At 39.8% G+C, this 16684-nt stretch overlaps 1 protein-coding gene across 1 annotated transcript in view; it reads left to right on the top strand.

Annotated features, from left to right (window-relative positions):
* Positions 1-718: 718 nt before the first annotated feature.
* The window catches only part of PRMT3 (protein arginine methyltransferase 3), a gene marked incomplete at both ends in the record, with an annotated part of 39338 nt that continues 23372 nt past the window's right edge, over positions 719-16684 (top strand). The window contains 6 exons of the mRNA XM_010149201.1: positions 719-801; positions 2178-2227; positions 3671-3773; positions 5461-5614; positions 8126-8267; positions 11330-11395. Coding sequence (XP_010147503.1) covers positions 719-801; positions 2178-2227; positions 3671-3773; positions 5461-5614; positions 8126-8267; positions 11330-11395 — 598 coding nt within the window. The remainder of the gene's footprint in view (positions 802-2177; positions 2228-3670; positions 3774-5460; positions 5615-8125; positions 8268-11329; positions 11396-16684) is intronic.

Below are 16684 nucleotides of genomic sequence, written 5' to 3'. Positions count from 1 at the left end.
GACGGTGTGGAGAACCCCCAGGGTTGCGCTGTGCTGTCGGTGTCCCTGTGCTTCCCCCCGCCCCGGGACCTCTCTGGGGCGCGGTGGTAGCCGCGGGGCCCTTTGGAGGAGAGGGCCGCGGTGCGAGCGCCCGGACTCAGCCTGCGGGGGTCAGCGGAATGAGTGATACCCAGCTCGTGACACTGCTCTGTACCTTGCTGATCCTTGAAACGGCCTTTCCAGAGCCCAAGATTCGATAAATCCAGAATAAAGGGGGCAGAGATAACGCTGAAGGCAGGTAATGCCCTCCTCCTTGCCCTGAAGTAGTATGGAAGTTCATCTCTGTCATCAATCCCTTGTTTTCTCTCATTGTCAGTTAATAGATGAGTCTTTTCATTTTTGTGCCGCAGACAGAGCTGGCCAACTCACTTGTACATACAAACTTTTGGGGTATAACGTCATCTGTGCTGTAAATGAGTTTGGGAAAATTAATAGGTTTCGTGGCTGTGTCAAAGTTTTTGCATCTGTTAGCTTTTGTTGCAAATTGTTTTGCGAGCAAGGCAGAAGCTTCCTTGTGAGGTATGTGAGTAACCAGATGCCTGTTCATCCTTTTGCAAAGGCAGAAATGATGTGTTCTGAATGCATTGCCTTGCGGGTCAGAACACAGCACATGAAACTCGTAGGAGTCTTTACTTCAAAATATGCTAATACTGCATGTTTAATAATTAATTATGTGCAGGTTGTTTAATTCTGCTGAAGATGTATTCTCCCACTGCAAAACAGAGCATCAGTTTAACGTTTGCGATGTGATCAAGAAACACGGTAAGATTTTTTCACGACTTCTTGTTTCTGTCTGCGTATCAGCATCTTGTTTAAAATAAATTACTAGGACCAACATGTGTCTAATTGTTTCTGTGGTTGTAGCTGAAGATTCCAAGATCGGACAAGATAAGATGTTCTAGAAAAATGTTTATATGTTACTTTTATGTTGTCTGTTTCTCCTGTGCTTTATCTGCTGGTGAAGTTCTCAACTAGTAAGCAAAGTGAGATGGATCTCTGCTGGCTTGTGCAGTTCCCTCTGCCTACTTGCTTGACCTGAGCCAGCCCAGTGCATGCTGGTGTAAGAGCTACTTACCTGATTTACTGGGAACTCTTGCCCCACTAGTGATACTGTTTTAGGGCTGAGGAGCTTAGCAGGGACTAAAGTGGATATATCCACCAGGTGAAGTAACCGGGTGGTGGTGGTGGAGTCTTGGCTTGGTACTGTTGGTAGTTTGTGCTGGCTTGTCACCTTGTGATCGCAGGAATGTCTGTTCCATTCTTTTCAAAGGAATAGGGAGGTTGGCTTTCACTTGAAGTTGCCAGCTGTTTAGGCCAAGATGGTGACTGAAGGAAGGTACGTATAGGAGGATATATGTGAAGCAGGGGGTGGCTTTGAAAGAGTTAGGTAAGTCCTGAACTACTGGGCCTGAAACCCGTCTCTTGCTGCATGTAGAGGAAAGCAGGGGAAGCGGAACAGTATTAAAAGAAACACTGTGTTAAGAACATGCACTAAGAAGGAAAGAGGGATAAGAGGATGGGAACTATGTGAAGCATTTAGAAATCTGCATATAAAATTGTAAGGTCTGGTCTGTTTTCTCTGTGAAATCAGATGGAAGGTATTTTGCCGTTATGATGTATGCTCACCGTTCCTGAGTAAAGTAGATAATTGTATTCCAACTACTGTTATTTCTGAGCAAGGTGGCAGTTTTAAATGTGTTGCTGTGTGTTCCTGAAGAGTAGTATCAATACCCGTTTTATTAAGCAGAAAGCTAAAAATATGATCAGAGGAGCACAATAGTCTAAAATATCAGCAAGGTAGCTAGTAGGAGACAAATGTGTCTCACCTGATGTAGTTGCTTGCCAAATGAATGCAATCCTTATTTATAATCTACATTTCCATGTTCCATTCTTAATTTGTAGCAAGTGTAGTTCTCTTGAGGGTGAGAATTTCCTGATTTAGTCCTGAGGAGAAGAAAAATGTAGATGGCAAACTTAAGATAGGAAGACTGCACAAGGTAATGATGTACACGCCAAGGGGAAGCTGGTCAATTGTACAAATAATTAGTATTCATATAATTGTAAAATGCATGTGGCTTTTGTGTAACACAAGCTCTCCCTCTTTTTCAATTTTTTTTTCCTCCTTTCTTTCTTTTCAGGACTTGATTTTTACGGATACGTTAAACTAATAAACTTTGTAAGATTAAAGGTAGGTGTGCTACATGGAACTTCTGTAATCTGTGTCTGGAGAATGGGAAATCAAGATGCTCTGCTTTCAATTTACCCTTCTTTAATAACTGCCTGAAACTTTGTATTTTATTTCTAGGAATATAAAGTTACAGGAATTAAAATAGCTGTTGATTGGTTTAATTAAATATGCTTAAAATGAAAACAACTTCGCATCTAAGTAATGTGAGTTATATTGTTTCCAGAAGAGGCTGTTCAGACATGTTGTTTTGCTAATTCATCTGGGCTGTTGACTCTGTTGTTTCACTCCAGTCATGGGTTCACCTCTTGATAACTGAAGTTCCTCAGTCCTCACATGAATGTTGGTGCAGGAGTCTTTCCCAGGGATGTGAGCTAGCCAGACCCCAACTGCACTGTTAAAAGGACAACGCGTGATCCCTGAGGTCACAGAACCTAAAATTAATCTCAGCTAAAATGATACCGGAAACAGAAAAGCTGATGGGAACCTCCGGTTTTAAGTTAGGCTTTGGTGTATTTTGTGTATTCCATGACTTTTAAGTGTGTTCTTTGGTTGTTCCCTAAAAGTTTAGGCTTAATACTATCTTATTTAATTAAGCCTTTTTCAAGTAAATTTTCAAATCTTTACTTAAATCCTCAAATAGTTACTTAGGGAATAACGAGCTGAGTAGAGTAACAACAGAAATGGGAAAACTGAAGTCTAGAATCTGACCTCTCCCTACCTGACAAAGTATTAACTGGCTGGATGCAAACAGGAGAGAATACAGCATTTCTGAAATTTGTTCTTACAGGGCTGTTTGTGTAAAAATGCTTTGCACAATTAGTATCCTGGTTTATTGATGAGCCCTGTTGTAAGCTGTGGGCCTGACACAGTCAAACACCTGAGTAAACTTGGTTTCTGATAGCAGTGTAATCCTAAAAGCATTCTTTAATGTCTGTCAGCCTGCTGTGCTTTACTGCTTGTACACATATTCCTTGATCCTGCACCTTCTTGGCTTTGGGACCCAGACTAGCTCATAGGAGTGGTTTTATGCTATTGGCTGGTCACCATGGTTGTAGTGTCAGGATGCTAAGGTGAGTACTTATTGTCAGAGCTACTGTTCTTGCTAGTCATGTTTTAGAGTAGTATCTGTAGTAGTATTAGCGTTGTGGATGCCCCATCCCTGGAAGTGTCCAAGGCCTGACTGGATGAGGCTTGGAGCAACCTGGTCTAGTGGAAGGTGTCCCTGCCCATGGCAGGGGGGTTGGAACTAGATGATCTTTAAGGTCCCTTCCAACCCAAACCATTCTGTGATCTTTCTCAGCCTTTGCTACAAATCTGCTTTAGCTGTACACCGTTTATTATAGTGGGTGGAAGAACAGATCTTTGCCTTGTGTTCTTGAATGAAATTGAAGTGCTGGTGTTTTCAAAGAAACATGGCTTATGTGTTTTTCTCCTTCTGTCTAGAAACCAACAGCAGCATATTTGAGTTCTGTCAGCAGCCCGCTACCTTGGGAAGGAGAGGAATATTTGAAACCAGGGCTAGAAGACGATCTCCTACTTCAGTTTGGTAAATAAATGCATTTCAGTGTGACTGTACTGCATTGTGAGGTAAATATGGTATTGGCAGAGCTTGTGTCATATGAAGCACTGTCACTATTATTCAATTGACTTACGTACATGAGAGTCAACGTATTAGCTGAAGTCGTGACACTGTCACCCTCTGGAATTTTTACATGTTAGATGTTGGTTTTTAATGGCTGAGATTTCCCTAGTCCTGTTCTGTTGTCTGCTTTCACGTGTAAACACGGTGTTCATAGCGGAGATGCAGTAAGTAGTCATTAAGCAGGTCAAACAGGCATTCCACCCAAGCCTCACTGAAAGAGTTTTGAAGGTTTTAAAGCTTCTAAATGTAGGTGTTTAAAATCAGATGCATTCATTCAAAAAAGTATGCTGTAAGTAAGGAGCAAGTAACTTGCCTTGTTGAAATTATCTCAATCTTTTAGATAGGCCTCATTTTGGACCAACCCAGCGTAAGGTACTACAGTGGCGTAGAAAAGTTCTGCTTCTTTAGCAGTTCTAGCCATCAGTACAAGCAGCCTTATTTTTTTTTTTCTGTCATGACAGTTCATCAGGTGGTCCTGAGGGAATTCAGTTTGACTTTTGAACTTATTTTTGATGCCCAGGATCCTCCCACTCTCTTCCTATTTTGTGCTTGATTGTACATCTTTTTCACCTAATGCGTAAGATGCTTAAGGCTTATTGATTTTTTTTTTTGTTTGTTTTTCTTTTCCATACCATCTGGGATGCAGTTTTACCCTTCCCTTAGTCAACCCTGCTGCGTGATAGCGGAGAGAATGCGTGGTAGAGGACATGGGTTGGTTATTTCAGGGATTTCAGGTTTCATAGTATCAGCTCCTGCCTAATGTGTGCTCTTTGCCCAAGCTGTAGAGTTTTGAGATGCTTTGAGGTGGTGTTGCAGTTGCTGCAGAGTCATGGGGTGATCTGAACCTCTGAAATATCAAGTATCTGTGCTTTGTTTCAGTCCCAGGGGCCAAATAGTCTTCCATGATTAAAATTAAGAAATATGGGGGTTTTATGAAGTCTTTTGCCCAATAACCTGCCTGTAGCTTCTTACTATATCCAAAACCAGTGACAGGTTGAAATTGCTAGCTGAATTTATCAAGAGGTGAATAGTATCTAGTGCTGAGTCTGAGTTTTGGTAGTTAAAAAAGCAATGTTTCGCATATATTTATTCTCCATACGCTGTTTGAGGTTTGTGTGTTCGTAAGCTTTATAAAAGCCCAAGGAATTGATATGAAAATTAAGAGATACTGTATATTTATGAAGAAATTTTAAATTTACATACCCCCGTACCTTTTACCATTACCATTAAGAGCCCTTTTGGCCTTAGAATAACATAACTGGAAAAATAGAGGATAGGACTGTAATTAACTTAATTAGAGTCTAAACCTAATGTCTCTCCTATCAATAATCAAAGACTGGTATTTCTAGAAGCCTGAATTCTGGATTTACTTGCCTTGTTAACTTAGAGCTTGCTTCTAGCATCCTTGCTTTTACTGAGTAGTCTTGTGTTCTGTGGCTAGTCCTATCAAATTCAGCTTCTTGTACAACAGGTTACTTTTACAAATCATCCAAAGATAGAAATAGCAACACAGAAAACGTCATGTGTTTATGAGCTGCTGTGAAGCAACACGTGACTGATCAGTGGTTTCTTTTCCTCCCCATTTCATCAGATATAGAAGATCTTTATGAACCTGCAAACGTTTTACCTTCTAATGGTTTAAATGATACCATGATGCTCCTGGAACAATTAAAACATGCGGAACACAGAGCAAGACTCGCAGAAGCGGCCTTGGCTAGAGCACAAGATGATCTTCAAAAAATGAAGTAAGTGTTTGAACTGAAGTTCAGGGTTTTTTTTAAATGCGTTTTAGGTGAGATAAGGTGTTCATGTTTCAAGACCAGTAGAAATTCAAAGAAGTGGTAGAATGTAACTACAAAGTAAAACTCATGACTTGTGTCGAGACTGTAGGTTCCACTTCAAAATTGTAGATGGTTAGTAAAACCTGCACAGATTGAAAGAGCAAAGTATGCTTAGGAAAGCTAAATAAGCACATGGCCCAGGAGCATGTGTTTTGCTTCAGATCGCTGTTTTTCAGACACTTTCCTGTTAGTCCTTTTAATACAAATTTAAATATCAAAGATCTGCAAAATGTGGAAGAGGGTAGGTATTGACAAATTAAATATGAGACACTCAGCATTTTGGGAGACAGCTCCAAACATTGATGATTAGAAGTAGAATCTAGCTACAGTTCAGAGAAACCCTCAGTGAAATGAATAAGCCAACTTTTCAGCTACTTTTATTTGGAACCTTGGGTATGGGTTCTGCTAGTAAGACTCCTCAGTGCATTGCAGTCACGAATCGGGACATCCTCATAGCTGTACAGTTACACCTGTCAAAAGAACAGTTTTGTCTTCAGCTGGGTTTAACTTCTGCAGGTTGTACTTTATGGTGAACGGTACTCTGTGATATTTTTGTGTACATAATGCATTAATTGATGATAAAGAATATGAATGAGAGAAAATTGTCACCGTACTTGGAAAACTTGGGGTTTTTTTCCTGTATGTTGTCTTGTCTTTTTTTCATTTCAAAGAAAGAAAAGCCGTTTCAGGTCATCAGTTTCAATTTCTTTTCAGCTCTCTAAACTTCAGTCAGACTTATATACCTTTTTGTTGAGGTCAGCATATCAAATTATCTGCAGTTGTGAAAGAGAGCCTTTAATTAATTGTTCTTTGTCAACCAGGCTTTTTTTCGGCTGGCAGCAAAATTAGCCAGATGTAGATCTGATGAAGCAGCACTGTTTTAAATTATGGAGGGATTAAGTAGTTGCAGTGTAGTAGCCTGTGTGCTGTAATTAATAGTGGTACTGATTCATGCTGGAGATCACCTCATTGAAAGAGACTGTGCACAGATGTTGTGTTCCAGGTGAACCTCTGGAATCAAGGAAGCTCAAGTCTGATGTGGAGTGAGAGAAGTATACAGGACCTTAATCTACAATAACCTGGTTTTCTACTGGTTTCTGTTACGGAAATAGGTTTATACCTGTATTTAGCAAGCTGGTTGGCTGACCTTAACTTCAGGAGTTTAAAAAAAAAAAAATAGTTGCAGTAGCTTTCTCATGCTTTTACCTGTCTGTAGAGAGTTCTTGGGAGACTAAGTAGGTATAACTTCTTTCAGTTATAACACAGTTGCATTGTGCTGCCTGTTCAGGATCAGTCATGCAGCTCCCTAGGAGATTGTTGCCTTCTGAGCCCTGGAATAATACCATGAGGACACCTGCTAATTATTAAATAACTATGAAATAAAATTGACATTTTATAATTATACCTAACATATCTATATATTACACATTTTTAATATATTTATTTAGATATTTTATGTTTATATTCCTTTACCACCTTCTCTTCCTCATCCAAACTAGTTAGGCAGAGAAGTGTTTGATATGGCAGGGCTGAAATAGCGGTTTTGGGTTTGTTGTTCTACAAGGACGGTACTAGTAATGAGACGGTAGCTACAGCTTCTCTATGTGAAGTCCCTATTTGAGAAGGTATGACCAATGTTCAAGGTGAATTTAGGCTGCTTTGAAGTGGTCTAAGATGCAAGTTTTGTTGATGTTGGACTGGAGACCTTGAAGGAATATTGTTGGACTGAAGCATGTCTGATTTTTCACTTCATTGTTGGTGTAGTATGAGCTGTTTGCTTATCAATATTTAATTATGTTTTCACGACAGAATGCTTGATTTGTGTATTTTGTCATCAAAACTGCTTTGAGAAATGATAAGAGGACATGTGCATTAAGAATGCAAGGCCACGGAGAAGGAAAAATAAGTAGCAGCATGTGAATAAAAACGGAATTAAATTTAATTTTAAGCTCTTATTTGTTTCCACCCAAATGCTTCAATTTCCAAGTCATTTCCTCAGCCTTTCATGCAGTGCCGTACGGTTTATAGTCAAGCACTGGCTGTTATATGGAGTCCACATCTGCATTCCAGGCCTAAACCACAGGCCGTTTCCCTGCGGACTTCAACCACTAGCTTTTGTACAAAATGAGTAATTCCTCCTGAAAAACATAGACGAATCTGCATTTTATCTGCTGTGGCACAGGTGAACACGGCAGTTTGCTGGTTGAAAGGGGAAGGCGGCCATGGGTGGGGGGAAGGGGGTGCAGCAGTGTGGAGGAGCCAGCAGAGGGAGGTTGTGCACGCTTCAGGCCCGTCCCATTGTTGGACAAAGCCCTGTGCAGGCTGGGTTCCCTGTCTCCTGCAAGCCCCTTCCCCCCACCTCCTTTTCATGGTCCCATAAACATGTCTCAAGGGTATGTTTCAAATTGATTACAGACAATTTGCACAGGATTTTGTGATGAACGCAGATGTCAGAAGCTGCTCGTCATCCGGCGCCATTGCAGACCTTCGTGAGGAGGAGGATGGTGTTTACTTCAGCTCCTATGGGCATTATGGGATACACGAAGAGATGCTGAAGGTTAGAAAGTCATCTCAACTGCATCTTTGTAGGACTAAAAAAGAACGATGGAATGAAGTGGGCTGTGTGCCCATAAATATACTGCAGAGCAGCTGCATTTTTAACCATTTCTATACACGCTTGTTTTTTCCTAGGAGTTGGGTTGAGAGATCTCTTTCCAGTTTTATTTCCTTTGTATACTTTCTGTTTACTTTATGGCAAGCATTAGGAACATAAAATCATTTACAGATATGCTGGAAGATAGATTACCATATCTGTACCACAATCTTACCTTGCAAAAAGCAGCTTTCTCCTGGGTGCCTAAAAGATAAAGGATAAAACATGGTACAGACAGTGAATATTTTTCTTTAGTTTATATTTTACTGTCAATTGAAACGTGCTAGGCACAACCACTTCTCAAATATTGTGGGTTTCTATCGTGTTAGATAAACAGAAATTATTGATATTTGTGCGCAGTTCAGTGTATTGGTAACATGATGTTGAACAGCTGGAAAAATTACATGATCTTTTTATATTATAAAGATTTCTAAAAATGCTTAAAACTCTTCAAAGGCAAACCTATGTATGCCCTTTTAACTTAAAAACACCCACAAAACCAACAACTTATAATTGGCATGTAAATCAAGATCTGTTAATGTTTCCTTTCAGAGAAAGTATCATAGTCATGAGAGTCATAAACAGTTTTATCATTTTAAGGTATAAAAAAGTTAAATTGCTGCCTGATGTAAAGACAGAATATGGAGTTGTGAAGTGACTTGGTCCGTACAGATAGCATATCAAGTTTTCTGCTTTGTAAATCGTTTAGTGGCCCCAATGTAGAAATAAAAATGAATCTGTGTTAAGAATAGTATAAGCATAAGGTAAATTTTAAGGGGTGGGGATTTTACAGATGCACAGAGATGCCTGCAGAGGTAGAACAGTCTTTTCCAAAATGTATAGTCTACAGAAATATATGTCTTGAAGACAAATAAAAATGTTAGAAGCTTGGATTTGCGGCTGTATAAGGATGTCATCCATGGTGTTACAGGCTATAGGATAAGGAAGCTTCTCTGTTTGCTCAAAGTCTATAATAATTGAGCATTTCTGCATAAGGAGATAGGCACAAAATCATATTTTATTTGTTTTGGGGAATGTTAGCTTTTAAGAAGAAATTTGATTTTTCCTAGACATAAGAAAATAATTGATGCTTTTATAATTTGTGCATTGATTTCCCCCCCCCCCCCATATGCTAGGCATTCACTTTGCCTTATTTGTATAAATATAGTGGTTGGCTACACTGAAATTCAGACAGTGAGTCTCCTTAAAAATTTTAAGCCTGTTTCTGGCACTGTCATTTCAAAACCATTTTTTTTATCCTTTTGTCTGACAGTGCTAGGGTGAAGTTTCAAATTTTTGCTTTTTTCTGCAAATACTTCAGAAATAGGCAAATAGTATTGTTACTTTACACTGGCCCAAATGACTAGCATTTCTCATGTTCTGTTTTTTTGCTTGATAATTTCTTAACTATCATCTTAATAAAGTTTCTTACCATTTTATTTAAAAACAAAACCATTACATTGAATGGGCCAGTGAGAGAATGGTATTGATGAATAGAGAGCCCTGAAGTGAATGACTCTGGCTTAGATGAGCAGCAGTGCATACAGTAGAGGCAGCAGCTAGAATTGTATTGATTAAGTTGGGGCAGTGCTGAGGCAGTGCGAGTGGGCAGGATGTAAGGCTGAAAGCTTTCCAGCTGACTGCTTTCTCGATTGATGCTGAACCTCCTATTTTTTTTTTCCACTTTCTTGGTCATTTTAACAAACCCTATTATATACTGCAGTAGAGGTGAAGTACTAAAAATAGCTGTTCTGAATATAACTTCATAGTAAACCGGTGTGATTTTAAAGGATCCCAAATTTTTTCTTTATATTATGTTTCATTTTAAAGTACAATTTTCTAAAATCACCCCTAACTGTTTGTTTGGGCTCTGTGTATGTGATAATCCTCCTAAACTTAAAACTGGATTTTAGGATTTTTTTAATCCAAAATTTTTTTTTCCAGAATATTTATGAACATACCCTTTGTTCTCACTCTGGTTTTGATCTTAATTTTCTAATACAATAGACTTTGTTCTTCCTCGCTAGAGAAAACTTCTTTAGTTTGTGGTGTTTCTAAAAATTCTTACCTGCCATAGTAGAAAAATATTACCTTAAACATAAGCAGTTGGATTTTATGCTGTGGTATTACTTATATACTTGTCTTTAATAGATAAAAAATGCTTAAAATTTTTCTTTTATGTTGCTCTAAACTTGAACTGCAGCACCAATTCCAAAACCTATACTTGGTTGTCAATTTGCGTACCTGCTGATGCATATTAAGATAATCAATGTTTTAATGTATTACCTTGCTGGTAGATTTTGCTCCTGGCTCAAATGCTGCTAGCTTTCATATACTAAGATACTCTAAACGTTTAGTGATATTCTTGAAAACATTCCAGCTTCTCAGGTCATGGTGTATTACAGTTAAGTTTATTGTATTGGGCTTTTGTAGAATGGGCTGTACGGCTTCAATTACTGGTTGTCTTCAGGATTGCAAATGTGTAGTTAGTTCAGTAATAGAAGAGGTTTATTTGAGCTATAACTTTTTTGAAGGAATCAGTGTTTCACAGGAGTGTCAAAGAAAAAAATGATACAAAACATTACATGAGCTTGTGACTCAAATTTTTACTGTTATATGTAAACTTGATGCAGTATTGCCACTCTTATTGCTGCTGTTACTGGAAAGTGGTGAAGAGGTATTAAGAACTTTGAAACAGCAAAAATCAAATGTGGCAGGTCAGAAAAGTATGAGCTAATATCTTATTTTTCCTCCAGAGGCACAGCTGACTTCGTTTGCAAAGACAATAAATTCTGAAAGAATATAGTATGGGAAGTGTGATGATTGCAGAGCTCTTACACGTACAGTTGCCACAAAGCATACTTAGACTAAGCTAAAAAGCAAGTTTTTCAGCTCTTTTGAGTTTTATATGCTGTGCATAAGTGTAAAAAGTGAACATTGGCGTTGTCTTATCCTTTAAATCATAGGATAAAGTGCGTACAGAAAGCTATCGTGACTTCATCTATCAAAACCCACATATCTTCAAGGACAAGGTAGGTAAAACAGCTCAGAAAATACAGTAATTTCTGTGCTTTATTTTTCCCTCAAGTGCTAGAAATCCTTCAGGTTGGCCACTTGGTAGCTGTGGGAACAGAAAATCGCCCTGACAAGACTTGATTTAATGTACTCTGGCTTTAGTAGGTGGTGGAGTGCTATTCAGCTGCTGGAGGGTGCAGGGTGCTGATAACAGAACAATGACAACAGCCATCAGCACTTCTGTGTGCCGTGTCGGGATGTTCATTAATTATGTTCGCGGGGTTAAGTTGAGCCTTTCTTGTCTGGTATATTAAGTGGAGTCTATCTTTGAGGGCCTCTTTACCAGAATTTAAGTGAATTTCAATTTGTGCCTGATAGAGTAAAAACATCCTCGAAGCACTTTGTAATTAGAACTGTGGAAGAATTCATGTCCAGCTGATTTACTGAATTAGTGTCATTTAGCTTCTCCGGACTAGGTTTTTGTTAAAGGACTAAGAACAGTGACTAGTATTTCGTTTGCAGTGAGGAGAGATCACACTGACATTAGCTTATGATCTCGCTGTGGTTAGGGCCCCTGCACAATTACAATCCTCTTCTTGCCTTCTGTATTTCTGCTGGCTATTTCGGAGTTGGTTGTGTTCCGAGTTAGGCAGTGCAGCCTTCTGTTCTGGGTTAGCTTTCCTCTACTTAGTGCTTACCATGCTTCAGCTGTGTGTGGTTATTTCTTAATGCAAACCAGGAAGTTTAGGTTTATGGAAGGCAATCACTGTTGATTATCTTGGTTTTGATTGAGACTTAGTTAATAAGTGATAATAGAAGACTTCAGAATAGTTGTTGAAGTAATAAAAGTGCACCCATCTGATAATTCCTCAGTTGGAAATGGTGCTGATATGGTCCTTTCCTAGGTGGAAGGTATTTAAAGGTAGATAGTGCATACTCTTTACATGTCTAACTTCAGTTTACCTTTGGCAACTACAGCAGAAAAATACTAGTAGAAGAGATTTCTTCCTCTCTTACTTCAATCCCTGTCACAAGTCTGTTTCTACTAAACATTTCTAACATCTTTAGTTATGAGAGAACAAGCGAAAGTGTTGCAGAAATATTATGCAGCCAGCTACTTAAAAGGTGTGTGTGTGACTGCTTAGCTGGGTGGCTTATCCAGCAAAGCAGGAATATCAACAAAGGCAAGAAAACTTTCACGGGAGAAATTCAGTTTCTCAGATGTCCCTAAAATTGTTAACTGCAGGTTTTCGCAGGGTAAGACTCATCAGTTACGCAGAACACGTGTCCTGGTGGAACAGGAATTTTTCAGAGTGGGTTGTATTTCTCCTCTGGCGTATGGACATACTGGTAGCATTCAAAACAAAACGAGCACGAAGGGTTACAGGTAACGTTGCTTCAGGCCCAGTGGTAGATGCGCTTGCTCAGGAAACAGCTAGAAAACTTGTGCGCTGTACTCTGGTTTTACTTCCTGTGAAAGCATTCACCTTCTAAAGAAAGTCTGTTATGGCAACATCAATAAACCACATTCGAACACGGTGTTTTTACAATTTTTTTTTTGATCAAGGTTACCTCAAATTGATAGTGTGTTGAGGTTGAATGGAAAGATTGGTTCTCAATTGCTTTGAGTTCCTACCAGCTTCCATCCAGGTGAGCGGTGCTCCACCTCTGTGTCTGAGTAAATCTTGAAGTAGCTTTCACTTGGTGTGCTGTTACAGAGAATATATGGGATTATTTTTCCAAGATCCAGCTTTGAAGTGACATCTGTTATAGATTTCTGCTGAAGGAAGTGTTAAGATGTTTTGCTTAATTTTTGTATCATATGATGCTCTCAGAACCATACTAATGAGGGAAACTTCCAGTTTGAGGAAGTAGGCTGTTTTTCCCTGAAGTTAGATTACCATTTAAAAAAAAAAAGTGAGTAAAAGTCTGATAGCATATTTCCTTGAACTTACACATGGTATTCCTCCCTAGAAAATACACAGTGATGCTTTTTGTTGTTTCTGGAAGGACACCTGTGAGGTGGGTTGGGAGGAGCTTGTTCCAAGATCTTAACTTGCTGTACCAGCTTCTGCTGCAAACCTGTGGTATCCCAAAGGGTTGTGATTGAATCGTAGAAAGGATCATGGAATGGTCTAGGTTGGAAGGAACCCTAAAGACCATCTAGTTCCATCCCCCTGCTATGAGAAGGGACACCTTCCACTAGACCAGGTTGCTCCAAGCCTTGTCCAGCCTGGCCTTGGACACTTCCAGGGATGGGGCATCCACAGCTTCTCTGGGTAAGCTGTCCCACTGCCTCCCCATGCTCTCTGGGAAGACTCTGCACAGTAACATGATATCAGAATATCTAGCTTTGTTTGTTACGCATACTTTATTCAGAACCAGCCAATTTGGTTGGTCTCACCTTTCAAAAGAAATTATTAAAACTTGAATGAATCTGGCTTGCTGCCTTTTAAATCTCTCAGATAGACTTGAGATGATAATAGGACAACTCAGATTACCTAGCAGGAGTAGTTAAGGTGGCTGTAATCAGTAATATGAAATGTGGTCCATTTTACAGCGAGAGGGTTTGTTTTGTGCAAAAGTAATCAGTTAAAAAAGCACTCTTGCCTTGCGTAGTTATTGCTGCAGAATAGAAGTCTGAGGCAGGCATCGATGCCATATTGAGGGGGGAAAAAAATGAGTTTTTAAACGTTGTTCCTACCAGAAGTTCACTGCTGGAATTAATTTAATTGGCCAAATTACCTGGCCTCCTGTTTTTCTGAATTTGAAGGGGTTTTTTTCTGTTACTGAAAGTAGAATATCAGTTTTGATTAGACTGCAGAGAAGGATGTGATGTTGCAGTATATTACAGGATAGTCATATCGCCTGTCCAGCTGCTCCAGATCGCTGGTGAGAGGCCATATGTGTTCACAGCAAGAATGCGTTAGCTGTAGACCCTTGTCCTTAGGCTAATTGGTGATCATTCTGCTTGTCGTTCCCTTCCTCAGATGTATTCCAGCTTGTATATTTTCTCTCCTGTGCCTTTTTCTCTGCCCCCATCCCCTGCCTAAGGCTAGATGAGTTCCATCTGGGTTTTTAAGTGACCAGGGCAGCTGTCCAAAGTGGTGTCGGTTTTGATTTTTTTCCAATTTGTGGTGATTGCTCTCTTTGATGCAGCCGTATATCAAGATCAGTCTTTCACAGAGGTTTATTTTTGGCTCTGACTTCCAGCTTTCATGGCTCAGCAATTTTGTTAACTACCATGGGTAGTGTTAGAATAGATGATGTTAGGGGGTGTGAGACTTCAGCAGCTGCAAGAACATTGATTTTTACTTTCTGTTCCTGTCTGCAGAAGACTTCATCCTAGAGATTTCTGTAGCCATTACATACTCATATGTAACTTGTGAATGAGATGTAGAATTGCCTTCTTTTGGAACATAGCTGCAAATAGTTGCAAGTGGAATAAGTAATTTTGTCCGGCTTCGATGACCAGTCTCTGCACAAGATGCTGTAAAAAAAATTCATCATGCTCGTGTTTGAGTCTGATTCCAGGTTGTAAGCTGCCCTATGAAAACAGGTGGCTGTCAACTCTTCAGTCATTGCTTCCCAGTACACCACAGCAGAAGCTTACTTACACTGTGCTGCTAAGGATAAATGGCTATTTTTATTCACGCTGGCTTCAGAGTCACTGTTCTGGATCCATCGTCAGAACATACAGAGCTGTATGCAAGGGAAGGCAAGCAGACCTAATGTGCAGAGTATTCAATATTTGATAGTATTTGTCAGGTGGAATTTAAAAGTACACATGCAAGTTTTCATTGTGCCAAAGGAAGAAGGCTCAATAGCTCGTAAGCTAGGAGATTTGTCAGTAGGGTGCATTACTGCCTTGAAATATTTTGTGAAATGGGGTTATAATTCTCAAGAGTGGAATTGATTACTGATTTGATGCCTCTGTTGGAAGAAAAATTAATGTCACGAAAGCTGCGAGGACAGCTTTTGCAGCACTGGATGCTGTGCTAAGGAGAGACAGTGAAATAAGTTAGTTCTCCTTTTTAACAAATGCTTTTTATGACTAGTAATTCTGACTAAATGCTCCTGTTATTTTAAAAGTGTTTTGATAAGTTGTGCTTGGTCTCTCGTATGGGAAAGAAATTCTGTCTTTACAGTTCTGGTCTGTTCATGCTTAAATTCTATACATGATATGAATGACTTGACGTAATGTTTAGGAAACTTTGATTGTTCAGATTTCAGCATGTGTTTAGTGCTTAGAATTTTTAAACACCATTAGTAAAGCCTAACTACATTCAGGAGAAGGCTAACAATAAGACTGATAATCTGGCCAGTGCAACAGAAGGCACCCTCAGCAAATTTTCAGATGCTGCAAAATTGAGAGGAGTGCTTAATACACCACATGATTGTGGTGCTGTGCAGAAGGACCTCCATAGGCCAATGTTGCGGTTCAAATCTGGCCACCAAAATACCACAAAGCTGCTCTCATACTTCCCTCCCCGCCAGCTGAGGGGGAAAATTGGAGGAAAAAGACAAGGAAGCTCACAGAATTTAAATAAGAACTATTTACAAATTGAATCTAAATGAATAATACATATATATGAGAATGTACGCTACTACTAAAAAGTAATTGAAATAATAGAAAACAAAACATATACTCACCACCCACTGACTGATGCATGGTCAGGTCCCAATAAGTGAGAGTCAGAGCTGCAGCCTGAGGGTAATCGCAGCAGATTCCAAGTGAACCCTCTCAGCAACAGCGTGACCAGGAAAACTAACAGACCCACTAAATCACGGATAAACCAGCAAAGGAGTTAGTAAAGCAGCTGACACTGCTAACAGGGGTTAAGGAGAGTGTTAGCAAGTGTGAAAGTGTAATGGCCCCTGGACCCACTCCCCACTTCTGAACAAAGCATGCCGTACTATGGAATGAAACACTCCTTCGGTCAGTTGGGGTTGGCTGTCTGAGCTGTGTGTCCCCCCACGCTGCCTCTAGCCAGAGAGCTGGGAACGCAGCTGCAGTATCAGAAGCTGAGAGACCTTGAATTTGGTTCAGGCACTCTCTCCAGCACCAGGTAAAAGGAGACCTTCTCTGTACTTTTCTCAGGGTAAATTCAGAAACCCAGCTTCATACCAGCCACTGTGAGGAAAGTTAACTCTTTCCTGACTAAAACCAGCACAACCAAGAAATGGGCTCATGGGGGTCCTGTGCAAAGGCATTGGGGCAATTCAAGGGCCGTGCAAAATCCTGTAGAGTGAAAGGAAGAGTAACTTCACACATCAACAGAGACTGGGGGCCTGCTGGCTGGAAA

Source organism: Eurypyga helias, unplaced genomic scaffold (genome assembly GCF_000690775.1).
Source record: "Eurypyga helias isolate BGI_N326 unplaced genomic scaffold, ASM69077v1 scaffold2603, whole genome shotgun sequence".
NCBI lineage: Eukaryota > Metazoa > Chordata > Aves > Eurypygiformes > Eurypygidae > Eurypyga > Eurypyga helias.
This window is presented reverse-complemented; position numbering and strand designations above follow the sequence as displayed.